Genomic DNA, 17,397 nt, shown 5'->3' on the forward strand with positions numbered 1-17,397 from the left:
TTTTGCAGATTCCAAATTGCTCTTTAACATGGAACATCACCACAAGAGAATAATCATGGAAGCCATCGAGATAGAGAAACACCCTCACAACATGAACAAGCGTGACGACACATCCCGCTTGCCAGACATCTGGAAATTAGCCCTCCCCACAAAAACCGACACCAGAGCCAGAGGCACACAGAACGCCATCACCAATCAACCACACCAGATCCAAACCCAGACCCTCTCCACAGATAAATTACAGACACCATCCAGTAGCCAAACCATGGTGGCACCTCCGGATGCTGCACCCCCCTGCAATCCCTACACAGATCTGGCTGGCACAGGCCACAAAACCACAGCTCGCCCCTATACACGAAGCCAAGCCAGAGCACAACTAATTTCAGTACAGCCATCTTCTCAGAAAAACTCTTCACAAAGTTCAAGAGGTCAAGACACAAAGGCCTTAGCAACTAATCCACACCTAATGACCCACCTAAGTGGTACTCAGGATATCACTCAAGAAATCACTCAAGATATCCCTCAAGTAATTAAGGAACAAAAGAAGAAAAGGCACACTAGCCTGGGAACTTCCTCTCTGCCCAGAACATTGGAGGCTATACAACACACCTCCTCAACAGTATTTATAGGAACTCAAACACTGAGATCCTGCTCTGTTCCAGTAACAAGAAGCCGAAAGCACCAGCCTGAAGATGACGAGTGAGACCTCGTCGAAACGTCGCCTAGACACCCCATCTTTTACACGGGAAGACACCCGAGGACACCAAAACCTGCATTCCTGTACCCGTGAAAATCTACGAAAGCATATATATATATATATATATATACATATATATACACACACACACAAATAAATTTGATCATATGAAAACCCACCGTTCTCTATAACAATTTGTTATAATTATTTATATCCTTCAAACGGCCTCAGCATGCCTATGGCAGTAAGATAACAATAATAACAATATTTTATTATATATACCCCGCCCATCTGGCTCGGTTGCGACAGCCGCTCTGGGCGGCTTCCAATGCATATAAAAACGTAATAGAACATCAAACATTAATAGTAACAATCTGATCCAATATTTTAAAAAATCGCATTATAAAACAAACCAATTCCACACCAAAGCCAGGATCACATTTTTACAGTTGCTATCACAATAAAAGCACATTATCGTTCCAATTTAATATGTTTATTATTATTATTATTATTATTATTATTATTATTATTATTATTATTATTACTATTACTATTACAGCTCTTGCTAGCTGTTTTTGTTGCTGCTTTGCAACAGTTGCAATGAATAACACTATGCCAGGCCTGCAGATCTTTGGGACTACAATTCCCATCATCCCTAGCTAACAGGACCAATGGTCAGGGATGATGGGAATTGTAGTCCCAAACATCTGGAGGACCGGAGTTTGCCTATGCCTGCTCCACGCTATACTAACAGCGCTATTTCATTCATAGCGCATCAGCATCGCCTTGTGACCGAGAGCGGAGTTCTCCCTCCCAAGCGGCTTCCGATTCAGCAGCCCAACGTTCTAGGGCAGCCTTGGCCCCGCCCCTTCGCGTTCCGAAAAGGAGGCGCGGAACAAAGATTGGCCCACGCGCCGCGCCGTCCTCCGTTGCTAAGGAGGGCCAGAGACGCGGCCTTTAGCAACGGGCCCTTTCCCGGCGCCTGCGAGGCCCCGATGGCGGCCGCCGCTAGCCCCACCGTCTTCCTTCTCATGGTCAATGGGCAGATCGAGAGCGCGCAGGTGAGCCGGGGGCGTGCAGGGGCTGCTTTTGCCCCGCCGGAGAAACGGGGGTGGCGGGCTAGATTGGGAAAACGCGTTCTTTGTCTTCGTCACCCCTCCAGGCCGTCGCGGTGGTATCTCCCGCCTGTTCTGTACCCCTAGGCCATGGGCGGAACCAAGTAGGACAGAGGGGGATCCGACCTTTCTTTACTTCCGCGCCCCGTTTTCCACTTACCCTGCTGTTGTGCCTCTCACAGAAAGAGAGAGCCTGGCTGTGTTTTCTCCCCGGGCTTCCATCTCCCTATTGCAAGCAGCGCAACAGGCAGAAACCCAACAGGTGCAGCTGCACCTAGAAATCGGGTTGGGGTGAGGTATTGCATTGGATTTTCAGCACCTATGCCTGTAATTAGAAATGCCAGCTTCTATTGCTTCTGTGCATCAACTAGCTAAGGGCAGACACAAACTCCACAGGTGCAGCAATAGGCAGACGTTGCCATCCTTGCATATAGCCTATAGGTGTAAATGGCACTTGCGTGAAACCCTCTCATGACAAAATATCAGAGAACAGCAAGGGAAGCTTGACCGGTTGGATTTGTGCCTTAGAGTGCAGATGTGAAAGGGCGAAGAACCTTGCATGGGAAAGGGGGGTGATTTTGAGGTGTCAGCAGGTATGTCTGTAGGTTACCTCTGGCATCCTTAAGCTGGAACTAGTTTTCCATTTAAAAGGTGCTGGTAGCAGAGTAAGAAATGAAGATAAGCTGCTGTGTTGCATTGCCTGGCCTGAGGAAAAGTGAGACAAACTTCCCAATCGTTGCACTTTGTGGCAAAAGCTTCTGCTGCTGCAGCTCTTCAATGCATGGGAGCCCCGGCCCAAGCGCTGCATTCGGCAAACCCCCACACATCAGGATGTGTATAGGGAGCTGTATGGAAAGATGCAAAGCATTTATTTATTTTTTTCATTTTCAGTTCCCAGAGTTTGACGACCTCTACTGCAAGTACTGCTTTGTGTACGGTTACGACTGGGCCCCTACTTCAGTAAGTCTTTTTCCAGTCATCTTGCTCCTTCCTTAACCGCAAGCCCAGCAGTTTTTCTGGATCACTTGCATCGAATCCATCCGTTTCGCTTTGCTGTGCTTTGAAGCCACAGAAAACAAATCAGCATCCGCAACAGTGAAACAGAATATCCGTTATCAGGGTCTACCTTTGATTGCCAAATTCAAGAGGCAGCAGACAGGTTCAGGTCCTTGTAATTTTCCCAGAGGCCTCCGGCTGCTCGATTTGGGGAGAAGGATGCTAGACCAAATAGATATACAGTCGTACCTTGTTTTGTGACCGGAGTCCGTTCCAGAGCCCCGGACGCAAGACGAAAAGGACGCACGACAAAGAGCCGCTCTGCGCACACACACAGAGCGGTTTTCGCTTCTGCGCATGTGCAAGCAGCAAACCCAGAAGTAACCCGTTCCAGACTTCCAGGTTTGCCGCAGACGTTTGACGAAATGGACGCTCGACGAGGTGGACTCAAAACGAGGTACCACTGTAATCCAAAACGTGTCTTGCTACACCTGTTGAATACCAGAATCTCTCCTGCCCCCCCCCCAAGCACCTCATTTCCCTAGCTCAGGGATTGGGTAGTACCTCTGGTTTCTGAAGTCCAATCATGTTACTTCTTCACCTGGATGGTGTTGTGTACATTTCTGTTTTCTATCAATCGCATGCTGTTTTTGTGAACCTATTCCGTTTTTCAGGAAGACCTGTGGTTGTGTTCCTCTGATCTTTGGAATCTCCTTCCAGAATCAGAATGGAAATACTATGTGAAAAGAAAAGGTCTGACTCCACCCTCCCTTTTCCTTACAGGGTTTGGAAGAAGGAATCTCGCAGATCACTTCTAAAAACAGAGTCGCGCCGCAAGACCTGGTGTGGAATTTCCCCATTGACATCACCTTCAAGAGCACAAATCCCTTTGGCTGTAAGTAAAGTGAAGCAAGAGGGTCTTTGGAGTTTGAGAACCACCAACAGGAAAAGGGCTGTTGAGGTGCTCTGGCCCATCTCCTGAGTTTGGTGCATGCATGTTAGAAGAGAGATTTAGAATACAACAGATATGGAGGGTTCTAGTAGCCCTTAGCGAGGCTTCGGGTTTCTGAAAGGAAAGACAGAATGGATGGATCAGGCCTTTCGATCCTTTCTGCTTAATAAAATGGGAAGGGAAGAGGGTGTTTTCTGCCCTGAAAAAAGATCTCAGAATTCTGCAGTGAGGCAACCGATATTCTGCACCAAGCAAAGCTGAATTCGGTGCTTGCTGCAAATGCCGAAAACTTAGTGCCTTTTAACACTTAACAAATACAGTCATACCTCGGGTTGAATACGCTTCAGGTTGAGCGTTTTCGGGTTGCACTCCGCAGCGACCCGGAAGTAACGGAACGTGTTACTTCCGGGTTTCGCCACTCACGCATGCGCAAATGCTCAAAATGACGTCACGCGCATGTGCAGAAGCGGCGTATTGTGACGCACGCAGACGCGGGTTGCGTTCACTTCAGGATGCGAACGGGGCTCCGGAACGGATCCTGTTTGCATCCAGAGGTACCACTGTAGCTGGGTTACTTATTCTGCTTTCACTAGTTACAGAGAAGGGCAAAGAGGGACTGCAGAGGAGAGTCCTGCTTATAGGTACATTTTGGGCGTCCTTCCCTCTCCATCAAGACTGGCAAGAACTGAACCCACTGAGGGAGGAACCTTCCTGCAATGCCGGGGGTTGGACTAGACGACCTTTGGGGAACCCCTTCCAACTCCACAATTCTACGATTCTGTGATTCCACCAGCTATGCTCCTTTTCAGCCATGCCTGTTAAGAAGGCCTGAGACCAAACATGCTTGGCAAAGTGGTCTTCTTCCCCTTACAACCCAAGACGCCTCGCCTCAAAGGAATAGCTGGTGAATCTGGGGCCTTACGCCTGTCACAACTCCAGAAATAATACAAAACAAAACGGGCCAGCCTGTCGCTTTGTGTCACTGAGCTACTTTGCCCTGGGGGCAGGAGGAGGGTGGGGAGACACCCGGATACCTGTTTACCCAGCAGGAATTATTAGTCGCTGAAGCCAAGTGATACAACTTCAGAGATGCTCTCCCACCAAGCGTCATCCACGCACCTGCAGCTGCTGCAGAAAACATGGTGGGATGCTGGCAATAACAGCAACACGGGAAGAGGACCAAATCCATCACAGCACCCTTAGGCTGATGGTCCTTTTCTTTTCTCCCAAGGGCCTCAGATAGTCATAAGCGTGTACGGCCCTGATCTTTTTGGGAATGACGTGGTCCGAGGCTATGGAGCAGTTCACATTCCTTTCACCCCGGGGAGGTGAGTTCTTAATCGCACTCCTTGACTCAGTTTGAACATTGTTACCTTAAGCTGTTGCACTCTTCTTCGTCGTCTTCTTTTAAAAAATACAGTTTTATTGGTTTCCAATATACAGTGGTACCTCGGGTTACAACAGACGCTTCAGGTTACAGACTCTGCTAACCCAGAAGTAGTACCTCAGGTTAAGAACTTTGCTTCAGGATGAGAACAGAAATCGCGCAGCGGAGGCACAGTGGCAGCGGGAGGCCCCATTAGCTAAAGTGATTTTCAGGTTAAGAACAGTTTCAGGTTAAGAACGGACCTCCAGAATGAATTAAGTTCTTAACCCGAGGTACCACTGTATAACAATTACAAAAGAAAGAGGGAAAGATGCAAATATATTCTTGCAGTCTTGAAAACCAGCATCCAGAGCAGGAAATGGAAGCTACCACTGGATTATGGGAAGTCGGCCAAAGAGGAGCTGATCTCTTGGCAAAGCCATTGTGGGTGGGTCACTGCAACATTATTTCATCCTTGTTCATTACTGACTCCACGAAACATCAAATACTTTTTCTTTTTGCCAAGGGGTATGTGATGTTTTTTGGCTTCAATGGGGCACGGAAAGCACTGACTTTCTTAATCTTTCTTTTCTGGATCTTTTCTAATTGGTTGAGCTCTCAGATTTGGATATCCTAAATTCTGTTTCAGGCACAGGAGGACCATCCCAATGTTCGTTCCTGAATCGACATCCAAGCTGCAGAAGTTTACAAGGTACTGAAGAATGCGTACGATGTGGGTGAAAATTTACTGGGAAGTGTTTTTTTTAATACATGTCTTAGAAGCACTGGGCTCCAGTGGGCATCGTCTCAATTTACTTGGTTCACTTGTCCACACTGCTGTCCCAAGTCACCTTTGACTGCTGGGGTAGCAATATGACCTCCCTGCCACTGATTGGACGGCTTGCGAATGTAACAGCTTGATTGCACATAGGTGCCCTTTTTGTGCAAATCATCTATTTAATATTTAGGGAGCAAGCCACGCAAACAAGGGCCCTATGCAATTTGATATTTGAACCAAACAGTCAAACTTATACAAACTGGTCCCTGGGCACAGCCTGCCAGCAGCTTGAAGCTTCTCCCTAACCACACTTGCATGCACACAACTGCTAACACTTTCCTCGCTGCGTCTTGGGTAGGAGGGGCTCGATCCCCATACACTGTAAACAACACACTGTTGGCCTGGGCTGGGGACGAGGCACAGCGCGGAGTTCAAACTGTTGGCCAGCTGTGGCAAAGGAAAACTCGCCAGGGGGCTAGTAAGAATAAGGAAGCAAAGGGTCATTGTTTAATGGCAGGGCTCTGGCTTTGCAAACTCAATCCTTGGCATCTCCAGGTAAAACTGGTGAAATTTCCCCATCTGAAACAGTGGAGAGCTGCTGCCACTCATCAGGGTGGATTTAATTTAAATCAAATCAATTTAAATCACATGCCAGTAAGACTTGATTTATTTATTTATTATTTATTTATTTATTTTACAGAAAGAGTCATTCTTGCTGGCATAATATTATTTCCAACCAGAGGAAGGTTTCATTTTTGGAATAATAAATTTTCAGAGCAGTTTTTACAGTTATATAAGAAAATTACTGATTTGGTTATACTATTAGAAATGCATAGACAGATAATTATGAAATTATTGTGAGGTTTAATAAGTTAACTGTTTATATTTGGACAACTTTTCTGCTGCACTTTATTGGAAGGAGAAGAATAATCATTTCCTTAATAACAATTTAAACAGTTTATTTAACTAAAACAATAACATTATAGCATACATATCCATGTTTGTTAACTGATGTGGTTAAACAATTTAAGTGAGTTGCAGCACACATGAAAAACTTAAAACAAATCCTTATTTCCTGATAAATAACCTTTGGACTATAATATAGCTTAAATAGAAAACTATCTTTAGAAAGATATTTTTCCCCAAAAGCATTTTATTTTTGAAATCCGATTTAAAATTAAAAAACTGTTTTTATTGGGGTTTTTTAATAAAAAAGATCATTGGTTTTTATCCACCCTGCCACTCACTGTAGACTGGGGTGGGGAACCTGTAACCCTCCAGGCAATGTTAGACTACAGCTCCCATCAGCCCTGGCCTGCAAGTCCAGTGGTCAGCGATGAGAAGAGCTGTGCTCTAACCACTTCCAGAGAGTCAGTTTCTCCAACCCTTGTTTAAAGCGCCTTGCTGTGTGGTTTCCAACAAAGTCTGGGAGGGTTTGTGGCTGGTTGAACTTGTAAGAGAGATTCTGGGATTGTAAGATTTAGGGCTGCAGTAACATTTGACAGGCTTAGGTTATGGGGGGATTCGGATCGAGTGGAATTGTGAGGCTGCCTTGATGACCCGGGAACTTTCTCTTTCTCCCAGCTGGCTTATGGGAAGACGCCCAGAGTTCACGGACCCCAAGGTCGTAGCGCAGGGAGAAGGCCGAGAAGGCAAGTGCTTGGGGAGGGAACCCCCCCCCCTTTGGATGGGATGAATGTTATCTGCGGAGGTGGAATCACAGGCAGAGCCTGGCCCCTAAAGAGCAGGGGCAAAGACCGAGCTTGAAACGTTGCCCCAATTCAAGATGCGCTCATGTTCAGGGCTGCTCCTCCACCTGCAGAAGGTGTTGGCACTGGATAATTCTTGTGATATGGGGGAGAAATATGCAGCGGGTTGGGCAAGATGAACCTCGAGATCCCTTCCAACTCTACCATTCTGTGATTCCAAAGCAGGCTGCGTTATATCTGCAAATAAATAGGCATTGCCAAGGGAAGACGTCCAGTGTTAGTAGGGGGGCGATGAATGTGCAGCGCTTACTCTCCCCCCATTGAATTTTCAAGGGTAGTTGCATTCAGAAAAGCAGACGTCAAACCACCACCCTTTGATCTTAATGACCTTTTTATGGCCTCAGCCCAGTAGACGTGGAGCATCTCTACCCCCATCATTCAGCCCGGACACTTGAGGTCCAGCTCCAAGGGCCTTCTGGCGGTTCCCTCACTGTGTGAAGTGAGGTTACAGGGAACCAGTCAGAGGGCCTTCTCGGCAGTGGCACCTGCCCTGTGGAACGCCCTCCCATCAGATGTCAAGGAAATAAACAACTATCTAACTTTTAGAAAACATCTGAAGGCAGCCCTGTTTAGGGAAGTTTTTAATGTTTCATCGTGTTTTTAATATCCTGTTGGGACGCGGGTAGCGGTGTGGGTTAAACCACAGAGCCTAGGACTTGCCGATCAGAAGGTCGGCGGTTCGAATCCCCGCGACGGGGTGAGCTCCCGTTGCTTGGTCCCTGCTCCTTCCAACTAGCAGTTTGAAAGCACGTCAAAGTGCAAGTAGATAAATAGGTACTGCTCCGGCGGGAAGGTAAACAGTGTTTCCGTGCGCTGCTCTGGTTCGCCAGAAGCAGCTTAGTCATGCTGGCCACATAACCCAGAAGCTGTATGCCAGCTCCCTCTGCCAGTAAAGCGAGATGAGCGCCACAACCCCAGAGTCGGCCACGATTCGACTTAATGGTCAGGGATCCCTTTACCTTTACTTTAATATTCTGTTGGGAGCTACCCAGATTGGCTGGGGAGGCCCGGCCAGATGGGCAGGGTACAAGTAATAAATTATTTTTTATTTTATTTTAAGAGTGAAATAAACTCTTGCTGGTTTTCATTTCATTCCACTTGGTCTTCTTCCAGTGACCCGGGTGCGCTCGCAAGGCTTCGTCACCCTCTCCTTCAACGTGGTGACCAAGGACATGAAGAAGCTGGGCTACGACGTGAGCCCTGCCAGCGCGTCCAACCCCTCGTTCACGTCAGTGGCGGGCGGCATTCAAAACTACTGAACACCAGGTGGTTGCTGGCCTGCTTTGAAAGCCCGTAGGGTCACCTGCCCCCCTGGCAAAGGTATTTGAACTAGGATCACTCCAGATGCCAGCTCAGGCCTGTTGTAGTTGTCACGGGACTAACAAGTGTGTCCTGAGGACCATTTCAAATATTCTGTTACCAAGGTGCTATGGCAGGGGTGCTGAGCTTACAACCCATAGCCTGTCTCTGAACCCCGCCCCCTGCCCCACCAAAGCAATTCTGGGTACACCCCAAACACCAGCTTTGCCTGCAGCGACAAAATCAGCAGCAAGTAACATGGCACCCCTAGACAGGGCAGAGAGGCCAGCATTGTGCCAAGTCCACCCTCTTCATATGAATTGCAGAGCAGGCTGGGTTTTCCTTCCCTCTACCCAATGCAGCAGGGATAGTGAGCATGGTAGTCTCCAGCTGACTGCATCTCCCATCATCCCTGGCCTTCTGGCCAAGCCTGATCGGAGTTGGAGTTCCAACATCCGTAGAGCACTGACAAAGGGCCATTCTACCGAAAGGAACGCGGCAGGATTCTGGAGGGCACCAGGCCATGGCAGATGGCTCATATATAGCTGGTAGTGTAAGGAAGAGTTCCATGTATGTAGAAATGTAGTGCAGCAGGGAGCAAGCTTGCGGGCTTTGGTTTTTTTTTGTTTTTTTTAGCAGCGCAACACTTGAAAGGATTACCTGCAGCTCAAAATCATGGGTGGTTTTTTTACACCTCACAAGCCTACACAGTAGGAGGGTTGGCTTCACTGTCGTGCCACTCAGTTTCTCACTTCTGCTTAGAGGGGTCGGTTATCCCATTATGGCCGAGACAGAAAGCATAGCATGCAGGAAGGGCTTACAAACTTGCCTGCTCTGTGCCAGCTACACTTAAGCCATTTGTAAGTGTTCCTCTGCCCAGCTTGCTAGCAGTTGCAAGGGGCAACTCTTTTCATCAGGGGTACGTTCCTGTATATCCCAGAACATGTTGTGGCAGAAGCAGTCCTAACCTCCAACCTCCCCAATTTATTCCCTTGCTTGTTGCACACGTTACTCATCCTTAAGCATTCACTTGTTTAGGACGACGTTTGTAACTGTTGGGAAGTTGGAGGTAAGAGAGAATCTGCTTTTCTCGCTCTCTGACTGCCCCTTCTGGCACCTGATTTATCCCATTTCATCAGTATTGCAGAACTGGTTTAAATTAGTCCTGCAAGGAGGCCCACTGCTGTTCTGCAGCAAACACGTGGGTTTAATGGCCAGCATGAATGAGACCTGCAGGAAAAAGGAAGGAAATCAAGTATAAGGGATAGTTTGAATATTACTTGAAACTGGCTTCTTGCAGTATGGGAAGTGATATTTTAAAAATAACGCCAACACTTATTTACGCAAGCAATAGCATTCGCTATTAAACAGATGAGCTTATTTAGAATTTCCTATACCCAAACTGGTGCTTTGTAAATTCCCACCAACTTGCCCAGTGTACTTTGGAAGGATCTAGAGAGTACCCTTGTACTTACACCATTTTGTACAGTTTCTTTTTAAATAAAGGATTTCCACATTTGTGGGGGCAGCAGTCTTCTTTGTAGTAATATTGTTTGCAAGGTTTTTTTAAAAAAATGTGGTGGGGGGAAAGAGTCTTCTGATAAAATCACTCTGGGTATGTCCATAAACGAATGCACAGAGCATTTGCCTTTATTCCTATGTATCAAGAGCACGAAACAATGATCCTTGGGACTTAATGAAGTCCAAAACAAGAGATGGTGGTTTGGTTAGGGTGAAACAAACCACAGTCTGAAGGCAAGGTTTGTTCTCAGCTTACCAGTCATGGTTTGTTTAGAACAGGGTTTCTCATACTTCGGTCTCCAGCTGTTTTTGGACTACAACTCCCATCATTCCTAGCTAGCAGTACCACTGGTCAGGGATGATGGGAATTGTAGTCCAAAAACAACTGGAGACCAAGTTTGGGAAACCCTGGTTTAGAGCAAAAGAAACCACTATCCCCTGTTCGGCGATAACACCAAGCCAAGGAACATGGCGCTTGCTTCCGCTCCCTAGGGAAGAGGGGCAAAACTGGAGTGCTCTGCACTTCCATAGGTAAAGGAACCGCTGACCATTAGGTCCAGTCATGACCAACTCAGGTTGTGGCGCTCATCTCGCTTTATTGGCTGAGGGAGCCGGCGTACAGCTTCCGGGTCATTTGGCCAGCATGACTAAGCCGCTTCTGGCGAACCAGAGCAGCGCACGGAAACGCCGTTTACTTTCCCGCCGGAGCGGTACCTATTTATCTACTTGCACTATGACGTGCTTTCAAACTGCTAGGTTGGCAGGAACATGGACCAAACAACGGGAGCTCACTCCATCGTGGGGATTCGAACCGCCGACCTTCTGATCGGCAAGTCCTAGGCTCTGTGTTTAACCTACAGCACCACCCGCATCTCTGCACTTCCATAGTAAACAGTTAACCACAGCTTACCATGACATGCAAATAAATACACCCAGAAAACCCTCCTCAAAGGGAAAAATGAGATAACACCTGGCAAAGTTTTTCAGAGATTTCAAATGGTGGCAAAATTCAGCAATCGTAGTTGCAAATGGAGCAGAAAAGAGATGAAGTTAAATTGGTGGCTCTCCGTGCCCTTGCAAAAATAAATAATTTTGACCCTGTTAAGGTTCTCCAGCAGGGGGAGCCAGAGCTCTGTGGAAAAACCAAACGGTAGACAGATAAAACTCTGCAACATTTGTAGTCCATCCCCAATTTGAGGTTGCAAGTGTAGCGCAACGAAATCGCAAGATCGTGTGGCATTTGCTACGTACAAATTCCCTCCCTCCAAAGGGAAGTGGCGCATAGTATCAAAGCGGCGAGGACAGGCATTCGCTTATAATGGAGCATCAAAGAGCTGGAGCAGATATTGTTCCTGCCGCCACCAAATCGGCTCTGTGCTCATGGAATCATGTCAGTTGTTAGATGCATGCAAAAGATGGCAGCACATTAGCGCCGTTTCATGGTGCAACCTCCTGCAGCTAACAGCAGCTTTGGCGCCTATACGCTGAGGGCGGGGGTCCTTTCGAAAGCTGACGTAGTGAGGCCGTACTGCAAGGAACTGAGCCAGGCAAGGTCCTAGGCCACTGCCTGCCACCCCCAAGTCATTCCAGTCATTCTGGAGATTGCTGCTGCTTTTTGCAATAGTGGCTGTTGACGGGGTGAGGGTTGGGTTGGGGAGCAGGGATAGAAGCTCTTGAGCGACTCCCCGTTTCCCAGTTCTTTGAGTACTTGCACAGAGGGTCCCAATGTACCCTAAAGTCACAAGGATGTGCAATAGAAAAGGTAGGGAGTTTGCATCACCCACCATCACTGCTTTATGAACAGCAGAATTGAGCAGGGCACTCAAAAGACGTCCAGGTAGCACTGTGTATTCTTTAGAAGAAACGTAGAATTGTAGGCAGCTTTCTGCCATGCAGCGGATAAGAAAGGACCCAAGGAAGAGAGAGAAAAGCAGGATGGAAAGGAAAGCATATCAGAGACTGGCCAGCTCTAAGCTGGGCGCTTTCACAGGCTGGGGCCAAAAATCAGAACCAGCTGAGACTCCCTTCCCTGTGGGTATAACAGAGCAGAAACCAGGCTGTCCCACACAAGGAGAACATTACTACACCAAATAGAGATTTTTAAAAAAAATATTCTGCAAAACATTTGTACAGGCTTGAAAAGGGCACGAGCAAAAAGACTTTCAACAGAGAAACTTCTTATACATTTTATTTTCAAGTCAAAGCCAAAAGCAGAAATCTCTTAAGCCCGAGCGCAGAGGGTCTTCTGTGAAGGGAGATCTGGGCTATTTGCCCAGATTTTTATCCACGTTAACCAGACACCGATTGTCCTTGCATGCACATAACTTCCTGTTCTCGTATCTGGTGGCAGCTTATCATGTTGACCTTTTCAGGAAACTCCAGCTGGCTGTTCTGGGCTGCTTGCCAAGTTAGTGATGGAGTGGAGAATCACCGCAGATTTTAACACACCAAAGTGAATAATATTAAGGTTATTTTGCATTCCCTGAAACTGCAAAAGCCCCAAGCAATTACATTCTCTGTCCAGATGAACTGTTACGAATTAGGTGCCAGGGAAGAGTCTGACACCAGGTCCGTCCGGGCTCCTAACAAAAACCTAGATTCAGCAGCAAGGGGATGAAATATACACTCAATTTTTAAAAGCATGCATACAGTTTGGAAGTAGCAAATAGAAGGGGGAGAATCAGATTAGAGCAAAGGCACTGAGCAATACATCATATTTTTGTTTGACTATAAAGCTCAGAAGTGTATACAACCCCTTTTCAGGAAATCAAAGCAACTTTGATAGTTTCAATTTTGATAAGTTTGTGGAATGCTCTCCCCAGGGAAGTTCACCTGGCGCCTTCATTATACACCTTTAGACATCAGGCAAAAACGTTCCTCTTTTACCAAGTCTTTGGCTGATGTCCAATGCCCTGTTAAAATGTGTTGGGGAGCAGGGATTGCTTGCTTGTATTTTGTTTTTATTACGCATTTTGTGATTTTATGTTGCAACCGCTCTGAGTGAGACCTGCGAGTATAGGGTGGTATGCAAATTTTAGAAATAATAATATTTTTTTAAAAAACAGAACCACGTCCGCAAAATGAAAAGTCAGCTAAGTGTGACGCGGCAGCTAAAAAAGCCAATGCAATTCTGGGCCTCATCAATAGGAGTATAGCATCTAGATCAAGGGAAGTAATAGTGCCACTGTATTCTGCTCTGGTCAGACCTCACCTGGAGTACTGTGTCCAGTTCTGGGCACCACAGTTCAAGAAGGACACTGACAAACTGGAACGTGTCCAGAGGAGGGCAACCAAAATGGTCAAAGGCCTGGAAACGATGCCTTATGAGGAACGGCTAAGGGAGCTGGGCATGTTTAGCCTGGAGAAGAGGAGGTTAAGGGGTGATATGATAGCCATGTTCAAATATATAAAAGGATGTCACATAGAGGAGGGAGAAAGGCTGTTTTCTGCTGCTCCAGAGAAGCGGACACAGAGCAATGGATCCAAACTACAAGAAAGAAGATTCCACCTAAACATTAGGAAGAACTTCCTGACAGTAAGAGCTGTTCAACAGTGGAATTTGCTGCCAAGGAGTGTGGTGGAGTCTCCTTCTTTGGAGGTCTTTAAGCAGAGGCTTGACAGCCATATGTCAGGAGTGCTCTGATGGTGTTTCCTGCTTGGCAGGGGGTTGGACTCGATGGCCCTTGTGGTCTCTTCCAACTCTATGATTCTATGATTCTATGAGTAGAATCCTCAAAGGGTTTGCTAAACAGCTATCTTAGGCATGGGTAGGCAAACTAAAACCTGGAGGCCGGATCAGGCCCAATCGCCTTCTCAATCCGGCCCACTGACAGTCCGGGAATCAGCGTGTTTTTACATGAGTAGAATGTGTCCTTTTATTTAAAATGCGTCTCTGGGTTATTTGTGGTGCCTGCCTGGTGTTTTTACATGAGTAGAATATGTGCTTTTATTCAAAACGCATCTCTGGGTTATTTGTGGGACATAGGAATTTGTTCTTTTTTCCCCTTCAAAATATAGTCTGGCCCCCCACAAGGTCTGAGGGGCAGTGGACCGGCCCCCTGCTGAAAATGTTTGCTGACCCCTGATCTTAGGGCTGGTACATTGCTCGGCAACTGCTGCTTCTGACGGACAGCTTGTCTGTGCCAATGATACCATTCAGCTGAAACAACCTCCATCAACCTGGCACGACAACTTCTGTCAGGTGAGAGTTGTAATCCAAAGGATCTGGAGAACATCAGGTGTGGGGAAGGCTAAAAGAGAACTTCTCCTATCCCAAAAAACATTGTGGGCATGTCCAACTGTGTGACATCAAGCCTTGAGTGGGCAGGTGAGTTATGTACCTGAAGAAGAGGAGCAAGAGAACCAGAAAGTCACCACCCGAGGTCTTTCTCCCTAATCTGACATCCAGTGGAGAATTGATGTGTGGACAAGGATTATATGAGAGGGGAACACACACAAAAAAAAATGCCTTATACAGCAGGTTGGACTCTTTGTCCTGCCCAGTTCTGGTCCAATTGTAACTGGCTCTCCAAGGTCTCAAGACTAAGAAAGCCTTTCGCTGGAACTGACAGTGCCTGGGACCTTCTGAACATAAAGAAGAAAAGGACAGCCAAAATGATCAAGGTGGCGGTGAGGAAAAAGTTGCAGCCCTTGGGACCATTCAGTTTAGAGAAAAGGCAAGCGAGAGGCGACACGACGGGAAATTATGTGTGGCATGGAGAAAGTGGGCAGAGTATTTTCTCTCTCCAATAATGTGTACCCAGGAACATCCGACGATTTTGGAAGATTCGGTATAATTAAACTATGGAACTCGCAGCGGCAGCCACCAACTCAGATGGCTTTGAAAGAGGACTGAACCAGATACATGGAGGAGAGGGTTTATCGCTTGCCACTAGCCATGCTGGCTATGCGATGCTTCTGCATACAAGTTGCCGGAAACCACAGGAGGGCAGATGGCTCTTGCACTCGAGTCCTGTTTGTGGGTTTCCCAGTGGTGTCTGGTTGGCCACTGTGAGGACAGGTCACGCCGCTGGCCTGTTCTCTTCTTACATGTGCTCCTGACTCAGCTACAGGTCCTCTCCACCCCAAAGCAATGGTACAAACGTAGCAGAGATCTATTCATCCATCTAGCAAAGCTTGTCAGAACTAAAACATCTTCAATTGTTTCCTGAGAGCACAGACAGTGGGTGCCTGTGTCTCGAAAGGGATGCTAATACAAAGAACAGGAAGCTATGCTGGAAGCCCGGCTCCAAGTCAGACTTCTATGATTTTTAGCAGATCTCCTTGAGGCAGCTCTCATACAGACATAAGGTGCATAGGAGATAAGGTAAAAGGTAAAGGTAAAAGACCCCTGGATGGTTAAGTCCAGTCAAACGCGACTATGGGGTTGCTGTGCTCATCTCGCTTTCAGGCAGAGGGAGCCGGTGTTTGTCCACAGACAGCTTTCCGGGTCAGCATAACTAAACCGTTTCTGGTGCAACAGAACACCGTGATGGAAACCAGAGCGCACGGAAACGCCGTTTACCTTCTCGCCACAGTGGTACCAATTTATCTACTTGCACTGGCATGCTTTCGAACTGCTAGGTTGGCCGGAACTGGGACAGAGGAATAGGAGCTCACTCCATCGCAGGGATTAGAACTGCCGACCTTCTGATCGGCAAGCCCAAGAGGCTCAGTGGTTTAGACCACAGTGCCACCCGCATCCCAGCATAGGGGATAAGGCAGCCTCAAAGTAATTTTATTTATTTATTTATACATACATACATACATACATACATACATACCGTGCCCATCTGGCTGGGTTTCCCCAGCCACTCTGGGCAGCTTCCAACAGAATATTAAAATACAATAGTCTATTAAAAATTGAAAGCTTCCCTAAACATTAAAAGCTTCCCTATGGTAACTTGGACCTGCGCTTTGTAGGACCTTATAGGTTAGTACCGAAATTCTGGACTTGACCTGGTAGCATGGATATGCTGGCTCCTGGACATATGAACCAGCCTATTAATCCCTTTCAGTGCAATTAAACAGCTATTTTGGTAAATAGAATTGGAATCTGACTCTTAATTGCTCTCACTATACTTGCAACGAAAAAGTAATTCGCCTGCCTGCCTGCCCACCCCCACCCCCAGCAAAATTCCTGTTACAGTGACTGGGATATTCTGCCTGCCAGGCTTGGATCTGGTACCTGTATCTGCAAAGAGCGAAAGAGAGGCTTCAGCTGCATAGGCCTGCTGTTGCAATAAAGGGAGGGCAGGAAACAGGACAGGCAGAGGGAATTGTCACCAAGGAGAGGAAGAAATTAAAAAGGAATTGCAACAGAACATGGAGGGGGGGGGGAGAAAACTTTCCAAACAAGTTATGTTGAGAACAGGCAACAAAATGTTCTGCTTTAAGAACAGGAAGAGTCAGAACCTGGGGTTTTTTGGGGGGCGGAGGGTGACAGGCAGATTTGCTGCTATGTCAGGCTTGGGAACAGATGGCTTTGATCATCAATTCATTTCAGGAACAAAAAAAGAACCTGATGCAAAATTAATCATTAAGCGGGGGACTGAGCACAACCACATTCTCCTGGGGACTAGAGATTGCAAGTAATATCCATCCGGTTCATTTCCCATCCCTCCAGTGCGCTGAAGAGGGGATAGGGCACTCAAGGTTGGGTTCAAATCCCCGCTTGGCCATGACACTGACTGGGTGGCCTCGGTCAAAGCAGTTTCATCTCAGTCTACCCTATCCTACCAGGGCTGCCTTGAGGATGGAAGGGGGGTTAGGGGAACACCCACCTAGGTGACCGTGTGCTCCTTGGAAGGCTCCCAAGACAAACACGAAATGTAATTCCAAGTGTTTCCTGAGTTTCTGTCGCCCAGACTCCGGATTGCATCTCTTCCAGACACTGCTACCTCCC

The 17,397-nt window shown here is 47.1% G+C and overlaps 1 protein-coding gene across 3 annotated transcripts; it reads left to right on the plus strand.

Annotated features, from left to right (window-relative positions):
- Nucleotides 1–1,410: 1,410 nt before the first annotated feature.
- Nucleotides 1,411–10,503, plus strand: B9D1 (B9 domain containing 1). 3 transcript variants are annotated; one of them, XM_028706766.2, is made up of 7 exons: nucleotides 1,411–1,758; nucleotides 2,704–2,772; nucleotides 3,592–3,703; nucleotides 4,992–5,088; nucleotides 5,776–5,838; nucleotides 7,489–7,556; nucleotides 8,787–10,503. In XM_028706766.2, the coding sequence occupies exons 1-7, from the start codon at nucleotides 1,426–1,428 to the stop codon at nucleotides 8,930–8,932; spliced, it is 888 nt and encodes a 295-aa protein (XP_028562599.2). In that variant the 5' UTR covers nucleotides 1,411–1,425; the 3' UTR covers nucleotides 8,933–10,503. The 3 variants fall into 3 exon arrangements, with proteins under 3 accessions (XP_028562599.2, XP_028562600.2, XP_077774779.1); XM_028706767.2 differs by lacking the exon at nucleotides 7,489–7,556; XM_077918653.1 differs by lacking the exons at nucleotides 4,992–5,088; nucleotides 7,489–7,556.
- Nucleotides 10,504–17,397: the final 6,894 nt, after the last annotated feature.

The sequence above is a fragment of the Podarcis muralis genome, chromosome 14 (assembly GCF_964188315.1).
Source record: "Podarcis muralis chromosome 14, rPodMur119.hap1.1, whole genome shotgun sequence".
NCBI classification, from domain to species: Eukaryota; Metazoa; Chordata; class Lepidosauria; order Squamata; family Lacertidae; genus Podarcis; species Podarcis muralis.